This window comes from Molothrus ater, chromosome 1 (genome assembly GCF_012460135.2).
Source record: "Molothrus ater isolate BHLD 08-10-18 breed brown headed cowbird chromosome 1, BPBGC_Mater_1.1, whole genome shotgun sequence".
NCBI lineage: Eukaryota > Metazoa > Chordata > Aves > Passeriformes > Icteridae > Molothrus > Molothrus ater.
The window spans coordinates 121,864,317-121,885,348 of NC_050478.2; the positions used below are offsets into that span (position 1 = coordinate 121,864,317).

General features: G+C 38.9%; 1 protein-coding gene across 1 annotated transcript; it reads left to right on the forward strand.

Moving 5' to 3' along the window:
- Positions 1-297: 297 nt before the first annotated feature.
- Positions 298-20,497, forward strand: PI15 (peptidase inhibitor 15). The gene is made up of 5 exons (XM_036378604.2): positions 298-570; positions 15,817-15,935; positions 16,155-16,287; positions 16,453-16,568; positions 20,362-20,497. Exons 1-5 carry the CDS (start codon positions 298-300, stop codon positions 20,495-20,497), a joined length of 777 nt encoding a protein of 258 aa, XP_036234497.1.
- Positions 20,498-21,032: the final 535 nt, after the last annotated feature.

The window sequence follows — 21,032 nt, forward strand, 5'->3', positions numbered from 1 at the left end:
TACTACCAGCTCTGACCATGTACTTCAGAAGGGTACTTCATCAGGTGTGTTGTAGTAGGACCATCATCACTTAATACAGTTATTGAAAATTGATCACCAACACGTGTTCTGCCTGGTTTGTTTTTATGATTGAGCTGACAGAATGATTTTTCTGGTCACAGCCTGCTTGTTCACTGTCTTGCTACACAGATGTACAGAATCACATCTTTGGTATCTTCTCTTCTACAGATTTGCTTTCTGCTCCCGTGACTTAAAGCAGAGTGCCTCTGTGGCCTATCTGTCTCCTTTGGCCCCAAAATGACAGTAATTGCTGCAATCAGTTGTTCTCTCTTATTTTCCATTCTCTGTGAAACAAGTGCATTAGTGTTACCCAACTCCACTGACCTATTCCTGTCAGACAATAATTTCACTGACATCAAGACAGCTTTGGCAGCTCATCTGGACTCTGCAAAAATTCCCAAAGCCAGGCGGAAGCGCTACATTTCACAGAATGACATGATTGCCATTCTTGATTATCATAATCAAGTCAGAGGCAAAGTCTTCCCACCTGCTTCCAACATGGAATACATGGTAAGTGAACTGTTTATTTCGGAGTAAAACAAACTGTAAATCAGTGATCTGATCTTCTTAAACAAATTGTAATGGTTTAGTTAACTAAATAAATTTTTTAAAATCTATTATTGCTTACTAAAATGTTCTGTCCTTATGTTTTTCAACTGCATTAACTTCAGCAAGCAAAAGCTGAATACTGAACTCTGAACCTCTTACTTGCCCTGTTCAATTTTCATTTCCATGTGTAGTCCCAATGAAATAAGTGAAGTGGTGAGTTAACTGCTTGTTGGCCTGAAAATAGTGTGTGATCACATGCAACCCAAAGTGTTTAAAGTGCTGATCATTAGCCCCATAGTTTTTGTGGAGTACACTGAAAGTCATTGCCCTGATGTGGGCAAAAAGACACACAATGAACCTTTCTTATTTCACACATATTATGTATGGAAGCAATATGTAAGACTGTTTGCAAAGTAATTCATCTGTCTCCTCTTCATGTGTTTTTCTTACTGCATGTTTTCTGTGTTCACCTAATACCTTTATCTTTCCATCAAATGCAATGCTGCTTTTTAAGGTTTTTCTAGTATGTAGGATTTCAATGTGCTCAAAAAAAGTATGTGGCAGGCACATTTTCTCCTTATTGGAAAATTCTTATAGGAAATTTCTGTTCCTGCAGGTATGGTAGAAGTTACACATTCTCTGTGATCTCACACTGCTTTAGCCCTACTGGCTGAAGCAGTATTTGCTACTTCGTGTTCCAACTTTGCATACATGCATAATGTGGGCCTCTAATATTAAACATAGGTTGTCCAACGATTTTTTTTTACATTGTAATTGAGGTATTCACAGTGTTTTGAAAGTACAGACAAGTTGTGTCAGCACCATAATAAATGCTTAAAGACACAGTTTCTCATATGACAGCAGACAGTTAATAGGTTTGAGAAATAGGACACCATCAGCTTGACATAAAAAGGGGATATCAGTAATAACAGCTCCTCCTTTGTAGCAGCTAATGACTAACAATTTGGACATGTTTCTATCACAGATGTTACCTAAATCTGGATTTATTTCATCATATAATCTGTTCAGCATATCCCAGAAGCATCTCAGAATGCTGAGTGCTCTCAGAATATTGCAGGATGAAGACCATAGGCTGAGTTTGAAGTCTGATTAAGTGGAAAGGTCAGAGACAGAAAAGCCAGTGGGTCAGAAGTCAAGCTCAGTCATCACTTTCATTGCAGTGCTCTCCACTGATGTTTCCTTTGATTCTGTGTAAATAAACTTTGTTGTAATGTATGAGGGAATGGCAGCCTACCATACCCTTCTTTGGCTTGTGTGTTTTAGAATTGTGCTCCTGCAGTTTGCTTAAGTGAAGCCAGCACCCTGTCCTATTCCCAAGGGTTTTGTAAGTGCCAGTGTTCTTAGCCTGTTCAGTAAGGAACCTTTGTAAATAGAAAGCAAGCTTCCCGGATTTTATTGAACTCATATACATAAAATGCCAAGATTTTATCTATATTGGTGGGTATTCTGCTGCAGCTTTGCTGCAACATAGATACAAAATCAAGATTGAAGTCATGCTCTTTACAGCTGTTCTTTTCCTGTTCTTTTCCTTGCCTTTCTTACTATTGCTTTTGCCAGTAGCAACCAGCCATAGGATGTACCTGTGTTCCTGGCAGCATCAGCCCCAACAGTAGCCTCAAGTGCAAGGACTGAAGGCTTTCTTTTACATTTGGTTTTCCAGTCTGAAAGTACTTTGTGACTTCATGCTGGAGAATTCAGATCAGCACCTCAAGCTATGTAGGTAATGAACCAGAGTGCAACTTGAGCTTGAATCCCCAAATGGCAGCCACCCCTCTGCCAGCAATTCTCTTTGAAAATTGTCAAAGTTCTGTGTGCGTCCCATACAGAGCAAAAAATGCTCAGTGAGCAGCATCACACATGGTGTGCTCTGCCATCTGCATTGTGGTCATGGCACCATCTGTGGAACTTCTTACCTCTCTGACTGCAGAAGGATTTTGGTAGGGAGGCCTGGGAGATGACAGGGTGCTGTAAGCCATACTGAGACTGGAAACACCATTATCAGTAACTGAGTTTGATTTGTCCATTCTTTGGTCTCTGAATAATTTCAGTGTGTGGTGCAGCAGCTGTTGTGTCTTACAGGGATATGAAGTTGCTGCTGCTATATAAAAAAACATGTTATGTTTCTCAATACTTATTTTCATAAATAAGACAACAAACACATTATCATTAACAACAGACAATGTGCATTTGTGCTTGAAAGAACCTTACAGAGTGTGTGTTCCTTTCCTGAATATTATGGAAAAGTTCTGGAGTAGTGAAGAAAATGGCCTATCCCATTTTCCCTAACAATGACTAAAACGGATGTCACGTGTTAGAGAGCTGGAATTGCTTACAGATGCAGTAGATTGTGGAAATCTTTTTAAGTGTGTTGAAACACAGAAAAACTAAGCAGTTTTGAAGCACTAGAAAAATATATTTTTTCATCTTGTCTATGTTCACTGTCATAGTAAATTGTGTTTTGTTGTTTTTTCCTAATTCTTTTAGGAGCGGTTCTTCTCATTAATTACTGTATCACATTCTCACTTCTGTGCAGTTCCATTTGCTTTTATTTCCACCTCCCTGGTGGAAATAAAACCCCTTCAGGGTTTGGTTGCATGGTTTGGTTCTTCTGATTCCAGTTCTCCACACCCAACCTTTTTTGGGGCTTTTCTACTTGACACATTCTGTTCTCTCCCTGACAGTGTCTGTTTTTCACATGTTCAGTGCAGTTACAGGTACTTCAGACCCCTTGGGTGTTATTTTCTCTGCCCTTACTGTCTTGAAGGTCTATGTACTGTAGGACTTTGGATAAGAGGTCTTGAAGAACAGCTTTAAATGCACATGTGTTAGGCAGGGGAAGTTCAGATAAGCAGTGCTGGGAAGTGTTCTAGTTCTCTTTGGAAGACGTGGGTCTGAGTGTTGTTGCATGCAGCCCCCCATGAAAGCAGACAGCTGGGGAGTCAAACATGGTGGGAGGCATTGTATCAGTCCCCAGGGAAAGAAACTGGTGTGTCTTGTGCCAGTTACACTTTGGTAAGTCTTTCTGTTGGGACATTGGCACCCAATGTGTTAGATTTTAAAGTAGTCTTCCTTTTGGTTCTGGTTGTGGAGGTACTGATGCCTTCAACTAGAAGTTTTTCTACAGGTACAAATCTAGTCAGTGTATATGTAAAGAAAATGAAAGAAAGCAAGAACTTCCAGGACTGTAATTCAGAATTAGTGAGTCTTTTTTTAAATTTGGACCTTTTTCTTCCTCATCCTGAGAAAGTCTTTGCTTGTGCTTTAAAAGCTGAGGGCATACCTGCAGAAAGAAAGATGACACCATACATCTGGCCTGACAAAGGGTGAAAATCATCTTGTCTTTACATATTTTTTGTGGAGAAAGCAGAAAGATTCCATAAAATTCATGATTCAGAAAAAGTGAGGTGTAGAGTTGCCAGCAGCTGTCTAGTGTGAAAAGTATGAACATCTGTAGTTCCACTGGAAGCATGTGAATGAAGAAATCCCTTTTTCTGAATGCTAATTCTGTATTATAGAGACCAGTGTTACCTTTCTGGAACATCTCAGCTACTTGGTAGGCCAGTAAATATTTTCAAGATATTGCAAACTGAAATTTGAGTCTCATAAAAAGTCTTTTAATGTGCATTGGCACTACCTTTAGGCTTCCAAAACATTCATTCATGAAATATCTGTTCCTATGAGGATCAGAAGTTATTTTTACCTACAGTCATTCCCACTTGAGGCCAGTTTCTTGAAAGTCTATATGGTCTTTGTTGTATCCCACATCACTGTATTTGTGCAAAAGCTGTTCAAGCAGGTGCTTATGTACAGACGTGCTCTTTAAAGCTTTGCATGCAGAAGCAGTAACTTATATAAGTGGGCCTTGATGAGCACTGAGCACCATCCTCCATGGCATTCCCATGCAAAATGGTAAAATCTGTTTGATTTAAGAATTCTTTAAGGTGATCTGAATAAGTTGTTGAAGAGCCATAGCAAAGACCAGTCATGAGTAGTTTCATTGCTGGCTCTGCAAGAATGAGTCCTGAGCCCAGTATGGATCAACATAGTCATTAGTGGGCTGGCAGTAGCATGTCTGAATTATAATAGAGGGGGCAGGATTGCATACTCAAAAATATGTTTGTGGAATGCTGGCTGAAGATTTTAAGTGCAAGAAGTGCTCTAGAAAAACTCGAGCTTTCTTATGTACCAAAGATGTTCAGACAGAGTTTCAGTTCTTTTTTGTTCAGTAACTGCACTTTTATATTTGGGAAAGTCTGCCCCTGGTTAAATTTTGTCACTTTGACTCACTTTGTAGAACTCAAAGTAGTAAAAGATTTCCAGACTAGCCTGAAATGAGTTAGTTTAGCTACCCAGGAGTTATTTCGTGTTTCTCATGAGCTGATGGCTCAGGAACTGGAAGAGAACAGAGAATTTCAGCATATTAATTTCTAGTAAATCCACATAAAAGACCATAATAGACTAAACAAAGGAAACGACCTATTGTTGTAGAAGAAAAGTAGTTGTGTTCAAAAAGAAGCTCCTGTAGTCCTGTGAAGGAGTCCACGTGTGTCCTGCTGGAAATATGTACGCTCTGTGTGGCCCAGGAATGACTCTCTTCGCCGAGGTAATGTATTTGGATACTTCCTGTCCCAGAAAATTTGCAGGTAACTCCAAAGTCAGGTCAGAGAAGAAAGGTATAACCCAGTTAGTGCTCACAAATGCAAATAACTTCCTTATTATTTCACTTCTAAGTTTGAAAGTCTTGATAAAATTCTTTTGCTGTCAAGGTGATCTTGAAAATATTCTGTGAATATGCAGTAAGTGATAGGTAAGACAAAGTCAGAAAAACCCCAACAAACCTACTTCAAGTTTTCCCAAGTTCTGCTTAATACCGAAAGCCTTTTGTATGGACATGGAAAGAGTGAGTTAGGTTTTCTCTCCAATTCAATAGCATTTCTCATAAATAAACTTCTCAACCTGTTTACCTATTTTTTTATTTTTTTTTTGTTTTCATTGTGGTTTCTTACAGACCATTCTAAATCTTTAAGGACATTTTGTTCTTGAGTCATTTGCCCTGGCTTATTTACATGGTCCCACTGAAATCATACATGTCTGTGAGTAAGGATTGCAGGGCTAGTTCCTTCAAGATTTATGTCTAATGAGTTGGACGGAGTCTCTTAATCCATGTACTTTATCCCTGGCCTGTTGCAGGACTTCCTTCTGCATTACATACATATGGTTTTCATCTTGTCTACTCTTGAACACATATAGTGATGCTGTCTCAGTCACATCTCTTGGCAAATATTTTACCTTAAGAATAGAAATTATTTCCAAATGTCTAACTTAAATATTTCCCTCTAAAGCTCAGATAATTAATCTCTCTATGCATTTTTAAACTGCCAATAGAATTTCTGTCCTTGTTAATTTCAAAAAATTACCCTTTACATATTTACTGACAGTTTTCTTGGCATTAAGATGCAATTATTTTCCTCAATTTGCATGTGCATGTCAATAAAATACTTCTGCATATTGGATCAAATTACAGTTGCACTCCATTTACAGTTCCTTAGTTAAATTAGTGAACAAGACCCTTGGATGTCAAAGAAGATTAGGCCCATCATTTTAACTGTGCATGTCTAACTGCCATAATGCAATGAAGAATTTACTGTAGACGTTACTGGCAGCATACTTTTCCATTCAGTAGCCCTGTTCTCTTAAATCCTGTATACATAGTGAAGTTTGAAATAAAGTAACCAGATGACAAGTCAGGGTGCAAAGTTCTTGATATGCTTTTCATCATGCTAGAGCACAAAATAAATGCAAGTGTAGTCCACCTCAGTCTTCAGGCAGATGAGAGCTCAAGATGCTTGGAGGTTCTCCAGTGTGGGCCTCCTGTCCCAGTCTGCCATGGCTTTTAGCTTGCTCTATGCTGGGAATTCACAAGTGAGGTAAGAACAAATGAGAAAGGGGTACAATGGTGGAATGTGTTCACTGGTTCCAGTTTCTGCCTCCCACCACTCGATTTTCTGTTTAGCCAATTAATGTCCCTTCTCCCTAGTGCCATAACCCAGCACCAGGAATATCTGGAGATCATGGGCAAATGAATTCTGGAATAGTGATCCTCTCAGATAATTAAAATAATATGAGGGAACTGATGTGGTTCACATGGTTACAGTTAATGGTGTCTGTCTGCATCACAGCCTGGAAAGGAAGCAGTTGTTTCACAGCAACAGCAACTCAGCCTTTTTCTGCAGTGGAGGCACAACATGGCAGCTGACAGAGAGAAAGCAGGAGTAAATGGAGCTTACTTTTTGCTGATTTTGGCATAATAGACTTACCTAGCTCTCTTTTGCCTCACAGGTGAGTTCAGCCGCTTACGTATTTCCTAGAGCACCACTGTCAGTAATGCAGCACTGAACTGCTTGGCTATCACTGGGTGTTGCCCATTTTTTCTGCAGTTTCATTGACAGAAAACTAGAAAAGCCTGTTCAGTCTCAGTAACTGGTGTTCATCTAGGGTCAAATCCAAGTGGATGTTACTGATAAGAAGTACAAAAGCCATCTGTTATGTTCAGAGTGAATGATAAAAGACCTTTTCAAGAGTTGAATGGAAAAGACCCTTCCTAGAAAGCACTCCTTGAAAAATCTGAAGAACTTCCCAAAAATGCTGTTGTTGATAAAATTTTGTGGAAAAGAGTGGCTGTGTTAAACTTGCTTTGGTACTAGAGCTCTGTTCCAATTTTTATGGATAACAGTTTTAAAACATCCATCTTGATGGTGTTTTAGAAAAGAATATTTACATTATTTAAATTTAGTATTAGCAGAAAGCCTTCTAGGAGTTTAAACAAACAAAAAACAACTTAATAAAGTCTCAGATAGAAAAGCAGCCTGCCCAGGGGCCTTGGAATTCGACATTCCTTTATTATTAAATGTAGCACCTCTTGAACTTCTTGGCTAAAAACAGAGACAGGGCATTTTTCACAAGAATCTTGATCCAAAGTACACAATACTTTGTTTCATACATGAATGGAGATGATAGTAACCTCAAACCTCTCAACGTTTTTGTCCTCTTTCTCTACCTGAAAAGATAAATAGTCTATCACAGGTCTGTGAAAATGTGTATCCTAGAGGCAGCAACAGATGGAAGCCCCAGGATAGCCCCTTGCTTGCTTTTTGTGCACAGAACCTTCAGCTCAGGCTCCTCCATGTATGAATGCATCTGCAAGTTCCCTGGGATGGGGTTTGAGGTCTATTTAAATGAAACTGAGATTAACTGGCTTTGTGCATCTATCTATCTGTCAGTGATATCTGTTTATCTGTATCAATAGAAAGAATCTTAAATTGAGCTTTCCTTTTCTGAGAATAAAGAACTATTGTTCTTATTCTTTGTTCTGCAAAAGAGGAAGCTTCTATGTGTTTTCTTTTAAGTCATGCTGTCATACCTTTCAGCTAGAGCTACTTAGAAAATAGTAAATATTTTCTTTGTGAACTTTTAAAGAAATTAAGAACATTTTTCCTTTTGATGGAAAGCTTCAGTGGTTAATAACAAAGAAAAGCAGAATGTATATTTTTTTCCTGTATGTAAGAGAAATGAAGCATCACAAAATAAATAAATTTTCATTCACATCTTGTGTTTCTAAGAAAATACAATTTGTTCTGATCATATTTAAAATGATAGAGGTCAGACACGCTCCTTTTCAGACTTCTGACCAATTGTCAGGGTGACACGGAGCTTGAGTTTGGTCCTTTTTGTTACCACTTCTAAGATAAGCTGTTGCCAATTAAAATAGTCCTTGCAGTAGGTTAGAAAAGCACTGAATATTTTAAGATATATAGCTGTGATATTTAACTTTTCCAAAAGCTAAACAAATAATAGCATATCAGAGAAGCTTATTGTTATTAAATCTGACAGCATACCAATTTTCTTTATTTCTTATTGTCTGAAAACCTGATGCCCAACATGAAAGGAAGTTCAAACAACATTTAGAAGAAAAAAAATTGACTAGTAACAGCGGTAAATCTACAAATTATAGCCCTTTGTGTTTGCACCATGTAGACACTCAGGAATATAAGCTTCTATGAAAAACACAGGCTTGAATTTTCATAAGAAAAGTATTTCTGGCAGTGAGGTTTCTTGGGAATATGTCTGGTGATGCCTGGATTGAGCCAGACCTTCTACTATTGAGCCCTTCAGAAGTGTGACTCAGATGTTTGGAGGTTTGCATATATGAGAGTAAATTTACTATAAAGCATTGCACAGTTTTACTTTGAGTTGCAGTGGATTGTTGAACAAGCAGCTTGTTGTATTAACCCTCCGTTTATTTGCAGAAGAATGACATACGTTGCTGTGATTCCCATCCAGATATTTTTTCTCTAGAGGGTAGACTGGAAATTTTCTGTGTAAACTTTTTAATTATTACTTAATGCACGTGAGAAAGTACCTGCATGTGTGGTAGGCACCAATTACAATATACATACAAAAGTTTCTAACAGGTGGCTGTTGAGATAAAAAACCCAAAAACATTCTTAGAGAGACACAGCCTAAAGTCCAAATGATCTCAGAGCCTAAATAAATATATAAGTTTTGCCACATCTCTGTGTAAGTTCCAATGAGCTCATATGTTTTCATCACACAGTACGTATTGAAAAAAGTGGGAGCAAGAAGATGAGACTCTGTGAGTCATTCTGCTGTGAAAGCATGCAGGCAGAAGGGCTGTTGGGTTGTTTTATTAAGCTTTCTGCCAGATTTGGGGTAGTGGACGTGGTGGGAGGTCCTACAGAAAGTTTCTAAACTTGAAAATGCTGCATGTCTGACCATATGAAAGAGAAGGGGAGCAAAGGGCTCCTGTGTGCCCTGCGCGCTGCTGTGGGATTTAAGACGGGTGCCGCACGCGTGAGTGCGAGCGGTGCAAGGCTGAGTGACCCGTGAGGACAGGACCTGTGTGCTGGAGGGTAGCAGCCTACATCTGCTAATCCACTCTGGGACTTGCACAAGCAGCTGTGGAATGCAGCTGCACAGATGGACTGGACATGTTGGATTTCATCCCTTGGCTTCACAGTGTTTTTTATCACAAGAAGAAATTGCTTGAGTCAAGGTTTTCTTCTTTCTCAATTGCTGCCATTCTGGAAGTAAGAGCTTTTGATCTTCAGCTAGGCAAACAAAGAGAAGCAGGGGGCTACTGGAGAGTAAAACAATATGTTTGAGGTGGAAAGGCTATTTTTTAACTGATTATTGCTAAAAGAAGGTCGTACTGGCCATCTTTCTGAGATGCCTGAGTTGCTGTAGATCTGTTTGTGTGAAATAACAATCTGAATATCACTAATATGAACCCACAGTAAACATATATAAATGAAAAGCAATATGCCAAGACTGGGAAAAAATTTGTCACTTTTTATTGCTTCAAAATGTAGCAGTGTTGCCATGCAGCCCCCTTCAAATTGCATATCCCAGTATTTCATTTGCTATCTCTTCATGTCGCTGCACTTGTGTAAAGAAGCTGTTGCAGAAGGGAGTGGTTAAAACAGTGAACTTCACCTGTTTGCTCTGGATCTGTGTTCACATCTCTACCCAGTGTTTGTCACTTCAGCTGTACAGTTGATGGCAGCCAGCTGAGGGTCTGGTCACACCACAGCTGTCCTGGCACTATGGGCAGCAGCCCTGACTCAGGGAACTCCCAGGAAGGTAATGAGTGGCCAGGATGTGTATGTTTTGCTTAAAGTACTTGTTTTACCATTGGGAAATATGCATAGTATTATCTTAGCTGATATGTCATTTAAAAAAACCCACAACAAACAGACCAAACACAAACAATGAGGCACTGAGTGCTGCTGCTGGTATTTAGTAGCCAGAACAATGCTCTGTTGAGGTTCTCTTGTGCTCTTTTGCAAGTTAGGAGGGCTTCCAGTTACTGGCAAAAAAAATGCGCTGGGAAAGATTAAAGATCATAATGGCGAAAGAAGAATTAAAACATAGGTTTGGATTGGTTGTTTTACAATGATCATTAGCACAGTCCTTAGGCTACCAGGTAAAAACATATCTTTATGAACTCCACAATTAGCCCACATCTTCTATCTCACAATCTGTCCACTTTGAGGGAAGGAGCACAGCTACTTACCAGATTTTTTCCATATTTTCTTTGTGACAATGAGGGCTGTAAATTTAAGTGGTTCCGTAAACATCCAGTTTACCCACAGATAACCACACAGAATGGGAACATAATAAATACAGTGTATGGCTGTGTATTCTGTTCCCTTTGCATTTAGATCACAAATTTTTGCTATCTGTTGCCATTAATAATAATTTCAGACTACTTGTAGAGATGAGGAGAGGTCATTGTCATTTGAGTGATTGGGTTTGTCTCCTAAGACATTTCTTGAGCAGAATGTCAAGAAAAAGTTGCTCCATTTAAATGATTGAGGATTACAATTCTGCCTGCAATGAAAATGAGCAGAAACATGTTTCTAAGTACAGGTTATAGTTAAAAATTGTTATGTACACAATTCCTTAAATTAAAACATAGGTATCAAAGTAGAAGGGAACAGCCAATTATTTTTCAACAAATGTTGTGGACAGATCATTGGAATATTGTAGTTGTTTTGTTTCTTTTTCATCATCAGAATGTTTATTCAGCTTCACCATTGTTTTAATACATAAGAACATAGTTGTTCCAGGACCAAGACCTCCATTTCCAACCAAGCACAAAAGGACAACTTCACCCTTTTTACATGGAAATTATCTAACAGCTGAGATACAGCTATAGAAACAGCTATAAAAAAGCAACTGTGACCCACAATATTAAAAGGCTTTCCTTGGTGAAGGAAGCCCACTTTTTGGGTTTCAAGAAATTTCATTCAATATGAAAGAGACTTTATTTTACACTCTATTGCTTATTACACATTGTGGGGATTAAATATTTTACTATTTGTTTACAGAGGGAAACAAGCAGAATCTCGGATGAAATTCTGGCTCACTGGCAAAATTCCTGCTGATTTTATTAGTGCTAAGATTTTACTCTTAACTCTTAGCAATCACATACTGTGTGAGTGCAGAGAACACTCCAGACCTGCCTCATGAAGTGGTCTCAGATGTTGAAACTCCCCATGTAGAAACAGTGTCCTGTTCCTTGAGATGTTGTTTGGAAGTGTTGTTTTGCAGGGAGCAGTACAGAGAGCACAGTCAGAGAGCTTTCTAGGAAAATAATCTTCGGCTCAAGAAAGAAAAATAAATTGGCCAAAGGATGTTCATTTCAAGTTGTTAGTGGCAGTGTGGTGACAGGCTTTAACTCTATTGTGGCTCAGTTAGACCCGGTTGAGAAGTGGGAAGGTTTCCATGCTGGACTGAATCAGTGATCTGGAGTTTGGGGGGCATCTTTATACTGGATAGAATGTGACTTCTTCCTCACTACTTGCAACCTAGCAAATGAAGATTAGCTGTCCCCAGGGAGTGGATGATCATATTTTGGCACTGGGAGTTTGCATGATGAGCATTTCAGGATGAGTCACCTTCTTAGATCTTAACCCACTGAGTATGGAAATATTTTTCCTTTTTCTTTTTTACAATTTTGTGTTCATGTCAGGCAGCTTTATTGGATGTGTTTAATAGGAACACTGCATTGCCCTATATTTCAGTTTGTAATTTTGTTTACCACTCAGTTTCTTTTAAATTCTTTGCTAATTAGCTTGAGCTTTTTAATTTCTCCTTGTACAGAAACTGTCCCTCTCACTTTCAAGTTACTTCAGTTTCTCTTTCTAGGATATATTTGCATTTCTTGGTATGCTATTTATCTATGTACACATAATGAAACCACATGGCTTTAAAATCAAAATGTCTTTGCTCTGTTCTCTTACATGCCCAAAACAGGGGGTCTGAACTCTGATAAAAGTTAGTACAACTGTGGACTCAGGATCAGACTTTTTTTTAAAAGGGTGAACTAATCTCAGTCTCTTATAATAGTTTGGTTCACAATGAGATAATATTTTTCACTTTCAGCCTTTATTAATTCTTTGCCTTTTTATAGAAGCATAGAATGGTTTGGGTTGGACAGAATCTTAAAGATCATCCAGTTACAACCCTTCTGCCATGGGCAGGAGCCAGACTAGTTTGCTCACAGTTCCATCCAGCTTTGAACACTTCCAGGGATGGGGCATCCACAACTTCTCTGGGCAACTTGTTTCATTGCCTCACCAGCCTCACACCAAAGAATTTCTTCCTAATATCCAATCTAAACCTAGCCCCTTCAGCTTTAAGCCATACTCTCTTGTCCTACCACTTGACCCCAGTGCAATAAATCTCTTTTCCAGAACCTTTTTGTAGGTTCACTTCAGGTGCTGAAAGACTCTATAAGATCTCCCTTATGTATTCTCTTCTACTGGTGATCATCTAGAGCTATTCCTAGAAGGACTGAGACCACTTTTTCATCTGAAAAAATGAAGTTAATAAGGAAGGTGAGGCAATCAACTCCTCCCATGAAACACAAGTGATTTACATTGCTGTAGGGGACTCTGTAGAGGCTTTTCACCAGCCTGCTAATAAAGGAATGGAGGAAATTTAAAGATTCTACTTATGCACCCCTCCCCCTTATCCCTAAGTCAGTAGTTATTTTCCTTCTCCTTGTTCTATTTTTTTATGTTTGCCAAAAATTTTATCTGTCCAGAGTGGGATCAAGACTGAATACATAATGGAAAGCAGAGTGCACTATACATGACAAACTCACAACATTTTAACTGAGTTAGAAACAACACCTCAAAACTTTACCAATTCAGTGTTGCAGATGATTCCTGATCACCAGAAATGAAGCTGAGAGAAGAAAAAGTGAACTAGGAATGCCCTTGCTGTCCAAGGCAGGACTGTACCTTGCTTAGAGAGTGTTAATAGTGAAAACCCAGTGAAGAAAATTCTTCACATTTTTTTCAAACACCTAACATGCTATTTTGCGAGGCAGTTCAGTACACAAAAATGTGCTGGGTGGAAGTCAGGATGTTGGCGCTCTTTGTGTGAACACGGCGCACGTTTAGATTACTGTGGGAGTGCAGACAGGGCACTTGGGAGCAAGCACGCAAACCTCATGTTCAGCCTCCTGGCAGGAGCACTCGTGCCAGAAGTGTGATTAATCCCAGCAAAGGAGGGTGTTTATAGGGTGTCACAGTCCTGGCAGAGCAGCCCCTTATGGATGCACACCAGGCAGATGTGTTTGGACCCATGTGCTGGATCCGTGAGCTCCTCTGCTCCCCTGGGCCTGGGCAGGCTCCAAACACTGGCTGTGGCCCCAGCCTCTCAGGCACACTCCCCAGACACTCTTTTATGTTTGTACCTACTCTTTAAGCCCGCTTTTTGGGACCACTGCTGTACCACAGGGGTTATAAAGGGGTTTTTATACACCGGCCACATGCAGCTAGTAAACTTAATGGCAGAGATACAAAGCAGAAGAAATATCTATGCACAGTTTTCTTCACCTTGGGCCCTAGAGCATATCCTGGGTTTTGCATTTTTTTTATCTCCAACTCCTCCAAGAAACACCCATAATTTTTCAGGGCTGAAGTCTAACAAAGTAAGACTTGAAGCCAGTTCCCTGGCTTGAAGAGTATTCCTGTGTAGCATGCTTCTTCTTAGGACTTCTGTCTTTTGTCCTAGCAATTTGATTTCGCTTTCGTCCTAGAATTTTTCTGAGCAGGTGTAAAATAGGCCTTCTCTTCTTTATGCACCACCCATTTTACCATCCCTAAGTTGGGTCCACTTGAATGGAAAAATGATTTCTGTTAAGGAGAATGTACTGGTCTCCATTGTGCTTCTTCATCTTTAATCGAGGAGGTACCTTATCCACTTCATATTTGCAAAAGCTTGGTTCAATGGTCTAGCAATTTCATAACATTTACTAAATTTTGTCCTTCTCACTGAGAGAAATTTCACAAAGTATTAGAGTCAGGGCATGAATTACTGTCCTAGTCAATGGCCCATCTTTTCACTCTTCAGGTTTGTGAAATTAAAACTGAATTCAGTTTTAAAAATTATTATTAGCTCATAATACAGAAAATATTTGTGATGTGGGCCACTTTATCTTTTGCTAAGTTAATTTGTGACTTTGCCTCTTATTTCATGCCTTAAGAGCATACTCTTTATTTTGTAACCATTCAAGATATGTGAGTTTGTGTTTGTGTTTAAAAAGCACTGATGGTCTACATAAACAATTTTACCACATTCTGTTCTGCCTTTCTACTTGTAATTCACTACAACTATCCTGCACCTAAACACTCTAAGAAGGGTATTCCAAATATACATGTAATTCCAGAATCTACAGCCTACTTGGGTATCCTTTAAACACTAAGATATATTAAGATTTGTGTGCTCTTGTAATGTAACAGTGAGATATCTTTATCAGGAGTTCCAGTGGTGCTGTAGTTTCTGTTGTCAGTATCTCCATTATTTCTGAGACAAACCTGTTTTGCTGTGGAGAAAACAGCAGAGTTACAAATCAAGCATGTAATTGAGCAGGCAAAGCATATAAAGGAGACAGTGTTTAAGTTCACTTGTCATGTTCCAAACATTGGAGAACTTAAGAAGTCAAGTTGTCTGTTCTTACAGAGCTGTTATCCTTTTTATATCAGGCAGTGAGCAATGCCAGTTCCTGTGCAGAATAAAGTAGTGAAATCAATACTGTACCTGGAAACTGTCCATAGTCTTTGCCTTTGTGGAATCCCTTTCTTGACCTTGTGACCTCAAATATGAAGAGCTGCCACATGCATTGGCTCTGGCTATAGATACTTCTGAGGTCCTGTTTCAAATGTGTTGGGGGGTTGTGGGGTATGTAATACCTATGCTGAATTGTTCTTCCTTGTGTTCTCTCCTTCACTTTCTATCGAGTCCCAGCCAACATTTCACTCCTCTCCACACATGGATCTCATCAACATAGAAGGAAAATGGTAGGAGAATGCCTGTTTGGTGAAGGGCTTTTCCAGAAAAAAAGGGAGAGATCAGAATACTTGGCTTCCTCTAATGATACGGGCAGGAATTCTGTCCAGCAATAAGGCAAATCCCACTGGATTCTGTACATGCTGCTCCACAGTTCTCTTCTTATTTCCTGATCTGATGTATCATGATAGTATATTTGCGAGTTAAGGTACTTGCTTCTTTTGTTCTAGCACTATGATCATTATATACTTTTTTCTGTTCTACTGTTAAGGATACTTTATTTTGTCTACTTTATTTTGTCAGGTTTGGGATGAAACTCTTGCCAAATCTGCTGAGGCTTGGGCTGCTACTTGCATTTGGGACCATGGTCCTTCCTATCTTCTGAGATTTTTGGGCCAGAACCTGTCTGTAAGAACTGGAAGGTAAGAAGTTACACTACAAAGCAATTATTTTGTCAGTATTTGAGCAATCCAGATCTTGGATAGATGCAAGTGTCATCCAGTATTCTACATCTATATCTGTAGAATACATCTCTATCTGCCAGTGTTCGTTTGGCTCAAGAATATTATTGCTTAATACTGTGACCCTGGTGATGTGAAGCAAAATCTAAAATGACATGTTTTTCTTTCTTTTCTTTCCAGGTATCGATCTATTCTCCAGCTGGTAAAACCATGGTATGATGAGGTGAAAGATTATGCTTTCCCTTATCCTCAAGATTGCAACCCTAGGTGCCCGATGAGATGTTATGGACCCATGTGCACCCATTACACACAGGTTATATAAATTTCCTCTATTCAAAATCTCATGTCCAAAGCTAAACTTTCCTATGATGTATTTATACCCCTCTCTCTCAAATAAATGTATGTGTGTATCTATAAATATATGTATATGTATATTCCTTTTCAATTTGGTCTTCACCAATAATAAATATTTATTCAGATGGTTTGGGCCACTTCCAATCGTATAGGCTGCGCAATCCACACATGCCACAATATGAACGTCTGGGGATCAGTTTGGCGGCGAGCTGTTTACTTGGTATGCAACTATGCCCCAAAGTGAGTTGCTCTCCTTTATTTTTGTTAATTTTTATATTTTGTGCACATTTTGGTCCTCTCTTAGGACTGCTTACTCCTTTTTCGGCAGCATGGCCTCTCTTTGCGCTTTTTCTGTGGGCTGCTCTTTTGTTCAAGCTTTCCATGTGAACATATGGAAATGTATGACTCCAGTGTACAAGGAGGAAAAGGAATTAGCTTGATGTGTGTGGAACAAAACAAAAAACTGGTTTTCTGTTATTGCTGTTGTTATTATTATTTATTATTATTATTATTATTATTTTCTTCCTTCTTTGTGCTGACTTCACTTTACTTTGAATTCCTTACTTCTTCACTCTTTTATAGATAGGCATGGTGGACTAGACTTCCTCAGGTAAGCAATCCCACCGTAGATCAGGCTCTTGATTTACTGACAGGTGGGCCTTTGCAAACCTTATGAAATTCAGTAAGGCCAAATACACCTAGACTGGGTTAATCCAAGCACAGGTACAGGCTGGCTAGAGAACGAATTGATAACAGCTCTAAGGAGGACTTGTGGGTGTTTGTAGATGAAAAGCTCAGTATGACTTATCAATGTCAATATCATATTATCAATATGACTTATCAGGGCATTCATGCAGCCCAGAAACCCAACCATAGCCTGGGCTGCATCAAGAGAGATGTGCCCAGCAGGTGATTCTTTTCCTCTACTTTGCTCTCCATCTGAAAAGCTGCATCCAATTCTGTCTTTGTTAGCACAAGAAATACATGGAGCTGTTTGAGCAGGTCCAGAGGAGAGCCATCAAGTTGATCAGGGCTAGAATAGCTCATTTATGAAGGCAGGCTGAGAGAGTTGGGGCTGTTCAGCCTGGAAAGGAGAAGGCTCCAGAGAGACCTTGTATCAACCTATTGGTACCTAAAGGGGCCTTACAAGAAAGCTGGAGAGGGACTTTTCACAAGGGCATGTAGTGATAGGGGGAATGGCCTTAGCTTAAGGTGGGTAGGTTTGGATGAGACATTAGGAAGAAGTCCTTTGCTGTGAGGGTGGTGAGTCACTGGAACAGTTTACCCAGAGAGGTTGTGGACTCCCCATCCATGGAAGCATTCAACACCAGACAGGACGGGGTTCTGTGCACCCTGGTCTAGTGAGAGGTTCCCTTCCTGTGGCAATGGGTTTGGAACTCGTTTGTCTGTAAGGTTCCTTCCAACCCAAACCATTTTGTAATTCATTCTTTGATGCATGTTGTTGCCCACAGGATACCTTTGCTTATGACCATGCTAGCATTGCTTTCATATGAAGTCCATCAGCCTAAGCTCCATGTGTGCAAATCTATGTCATCTTGCCTTCCATTTAAGGGTCTGTTAAAATACAACTCACAGACACCCATAGGTGGCCATATATCCCATAACTTGCAGAGGTCGGTGTAAGGTTGAAATGCAGAAATTAATTTTCTACCAGCATTTTCTAAACATCATCCCAAGCTTGCCTTTGTGTGCAGAATGAGTCAGTACAGTGTGGCTCTGGGAGAGTTTCAATTTGCAGTCTGGTTTGCACCACTGTTGCAAAAGCTGCACAGACAGTGTAAGTGGCTGCTTGCTCTGACTGTGTACTGGGCAAAGACACAGTTCTGTATAGGAACCTGAGTATGATTAACTGAGCATGTTTTCCATAAAAATTCTTGGTGGCACAGGTCCATTTGTGGTAAAGAATATGCAAGAATATGTCATTACTGTAGCTGTTACATGAGTAAAAAGAATTTTTAAAGGTTTTGCAACTGAAAAAGAGAGGATTTTGTAAGAAAATTTACTTGGGGAAAAAACCACCTTTGGAAATCAAGGAGATTTCTCTGTCCTTTTGTCTTTAATATCTACTGGAAAAGGATGGTAAGAAGTGAATGTGAGGGAACAAAGAATAGGCAGGAAAGACTCTATCTGACTTATAGCTCCACAACATGGACAAGATGAAATCAAAGATTCTAAGACAATTTTTTTATGTATCCTAATTTGAAAAAAAAAATAAAATTATAAGCTTTCTGGAATACTTACCTCATTTTCATATATTGGAATAAAATGGATTTATACATTAGGCATTTTTGGAAACTAATTTAGTATTTGTGTATCAGCTAGCAATGAATTAATGACATTTTATATTTTCTAAATCTAAAAATCCCACAGCTTCTCAAACAGCTAACCAAAGCTTGAAGTTGCAACCTCTTTCTCTGTGTGTGATATTGAGCACACCTTTCAGTCACAGGAAGTGGAATCAGGATTTTCACATCTACTTCTTGCAGGGTCACAAAAATTATATTGAGTGATCTTCCCTGGATTAATCTTGTATTTCTAGATTTAATTGAGTTGAGGACATTGGGCTTAGGGTCCTTGGGCAGACACAGAAGTCTCTTTGCTACTCAATAAAGTCTGTGTCCTTCTGAGTAACCAGCACACCAGAAACTCCTCTAAAGAGGAAGGGAGTGAATATTACAGCCCCAATCTGAGTTACTAAGATTGGAATTTGGCAAAGATTTAGGATTTAGAACTCCAGTAATTTTCACTGATGCCATGCTGTAAAATGGAAAAATATTTATGCTTCTGAAATGAGTGCAAACCCCCTTAAGTTAAGGAGGATGATTGCAGTTTAGAAAGGCCCCAGATTATCCAGCATTCTCACCAAATCTGCCACGTGTTGCATAGAAAATGAAGCAGAAAGCAGTTTTGAGCAAACTCCGAATTTCCATATCTGTTATCAGACTAAATATATTTCCTGAGCACTTAGTCTGCTGTACTCATTTGGAAGAGAAGTAGGAATGAGCAAATTATTTCAGATTCCTATTTTCTTCCAAGGCACAACCCAGACTAAGGCTTTTGATCCAGTGTTACTGGCTGGGAGGTGGGGAATGACAAAATGTTTCATAAATAATTGCATTACTCACTGCTATTCCACGTCACATGCAAACTAAAGGAAAGTTCTCTGCTCTGTGAGACATAACATTTAAATAAAAATCTAATTTTAACTTTCTGCCTACATCATGAGTGTTACATGATTCTCTAAAAGTCTGTGGTTCACATAAACCCCTTTAAGTCTGGATGTGTTTTTCAGATGTTCCTAGATGTTTCAGAGTTACCTCTTTTCATCTGATCACTCTCCAGACTTTGTACCCCTTTATCCCTAGGGTCTATTGCACACCTCTATTTACTAAGCACTCTACTTCTCCTCTCATTTGCATCTGTGAGACCTCTGGAAATGCCCCAGTCCAGTTCCTTTTAATAGTTTTTTATTTTCCTTGTTCTCTAATCATGAATTCAGCCTCAGAGCTTCACAATGTGAATCTAGGTTGGTGCAACCTAAGAGTAAGATTTCACTCAGTTTGTTCATCCATCTTCCAAGCACAAGCTTTTAAGATAACTGCCAGAGAAAAACGTGCTCAAGGAAAACCTTGCACCATTTCTTATTTTGCTATTTTTCATAACTATAGATCCCCAGTAAAAAATACTCTGTCATGGGATCAGAGAACCAAAAATCACTTTGTTGTAGCAAAACCAAGAAGACTGGGACTTCACCACTGAGACTAAAGGAGTTGGAATGGATATTGCTAGCCTGGATTCACATGGTCATTTTCCTGCTCTTTCTTGGGAATTGCTAGATCAATGTTTATCAGTAGACTACAGCAATAAACTAATATCATGTTTTTAGTAACAGAGCATTTATAGGATATCAATGGAGACATTAACTTTAATCACTCAAAACATGTATGGTTGATGATTTTTTTTTCTTCCACTCTGAAGTTATTAAGCATTCTATTTCATTTTTTATTTTCAGGGGGAATTGGATTGGAGAAGCACCATATAAAGTTGGAGTTCCATGTTCAGCTTGTCCTCCAAGCTATGGAGGTTCTTGTATTGACAATCTTTGTTTCCCAGGAGTAACATCAAACTACTTATACTGGTTTAAATAAGTTAAGGTTAACATTATTTTAAAGAAAACCCACAGATGAGTAAGAAGAACCTTGTGTATTGAATTTTGCACATATTATATATAGAGAGATATTGTAATAATACTCTGATATTTTCTTTTTGTATGCTTTTGTATAATTAGCTTTCAAAGTACAGTATAATTTGGTTTTAACACTTTGGGATTTAAGACTCACATTATCCCTTTCAGATTAACATTTTGTTAAAGGAGAACAAACTCATTTTAATCTTAGAAAGTGTAGCTTCCTGAAGATTAGATTATAGTAAAAGTACATCAGAAGACAGAATATTACTTCCTTTTAAAAGTAATAACTCTAGAAAGAGAAGGGCCATTGTTTAATACTGTGCTTTAAAAATGGAGTTTGACATGCTAAGGAACAAATTGTCCTCACACTCCCAATGGTTCCTCCTGTTTACACCTGTACTTTCACCTGCAATATCAGTGGGACACTGAGCAGAGGAAAACATATGTGCAAGAGAAACTGCAGGATATTACCTACCTCATGCACAGCATCAATT

Excerpts from the sequence above, each read along its gene's own strand:
- PI15 (XM_036378604.2), top strand. The coding sequence starts at position 298 with ATGACAGTAATTGCTGCAATCAGTTGTTCTCTCTTATTTTCCATTCTC. Across the intron at positions 15,936-16,154 it reads CTGTCTGTAAGAACTGGAAG|GTATCGATCTATTCTCCAGC; the intron begins GTAAGAAGTTAC and ends TTTTCTTTCCAG. Across the intron at positions 16,569-20,361 it reads GTATGCAACTATGCCCCAAA|GGGGAATTGGATTGGAGAAG; the intron begins GTGAGTTGCTCT and ends TTTTATTTTCAG.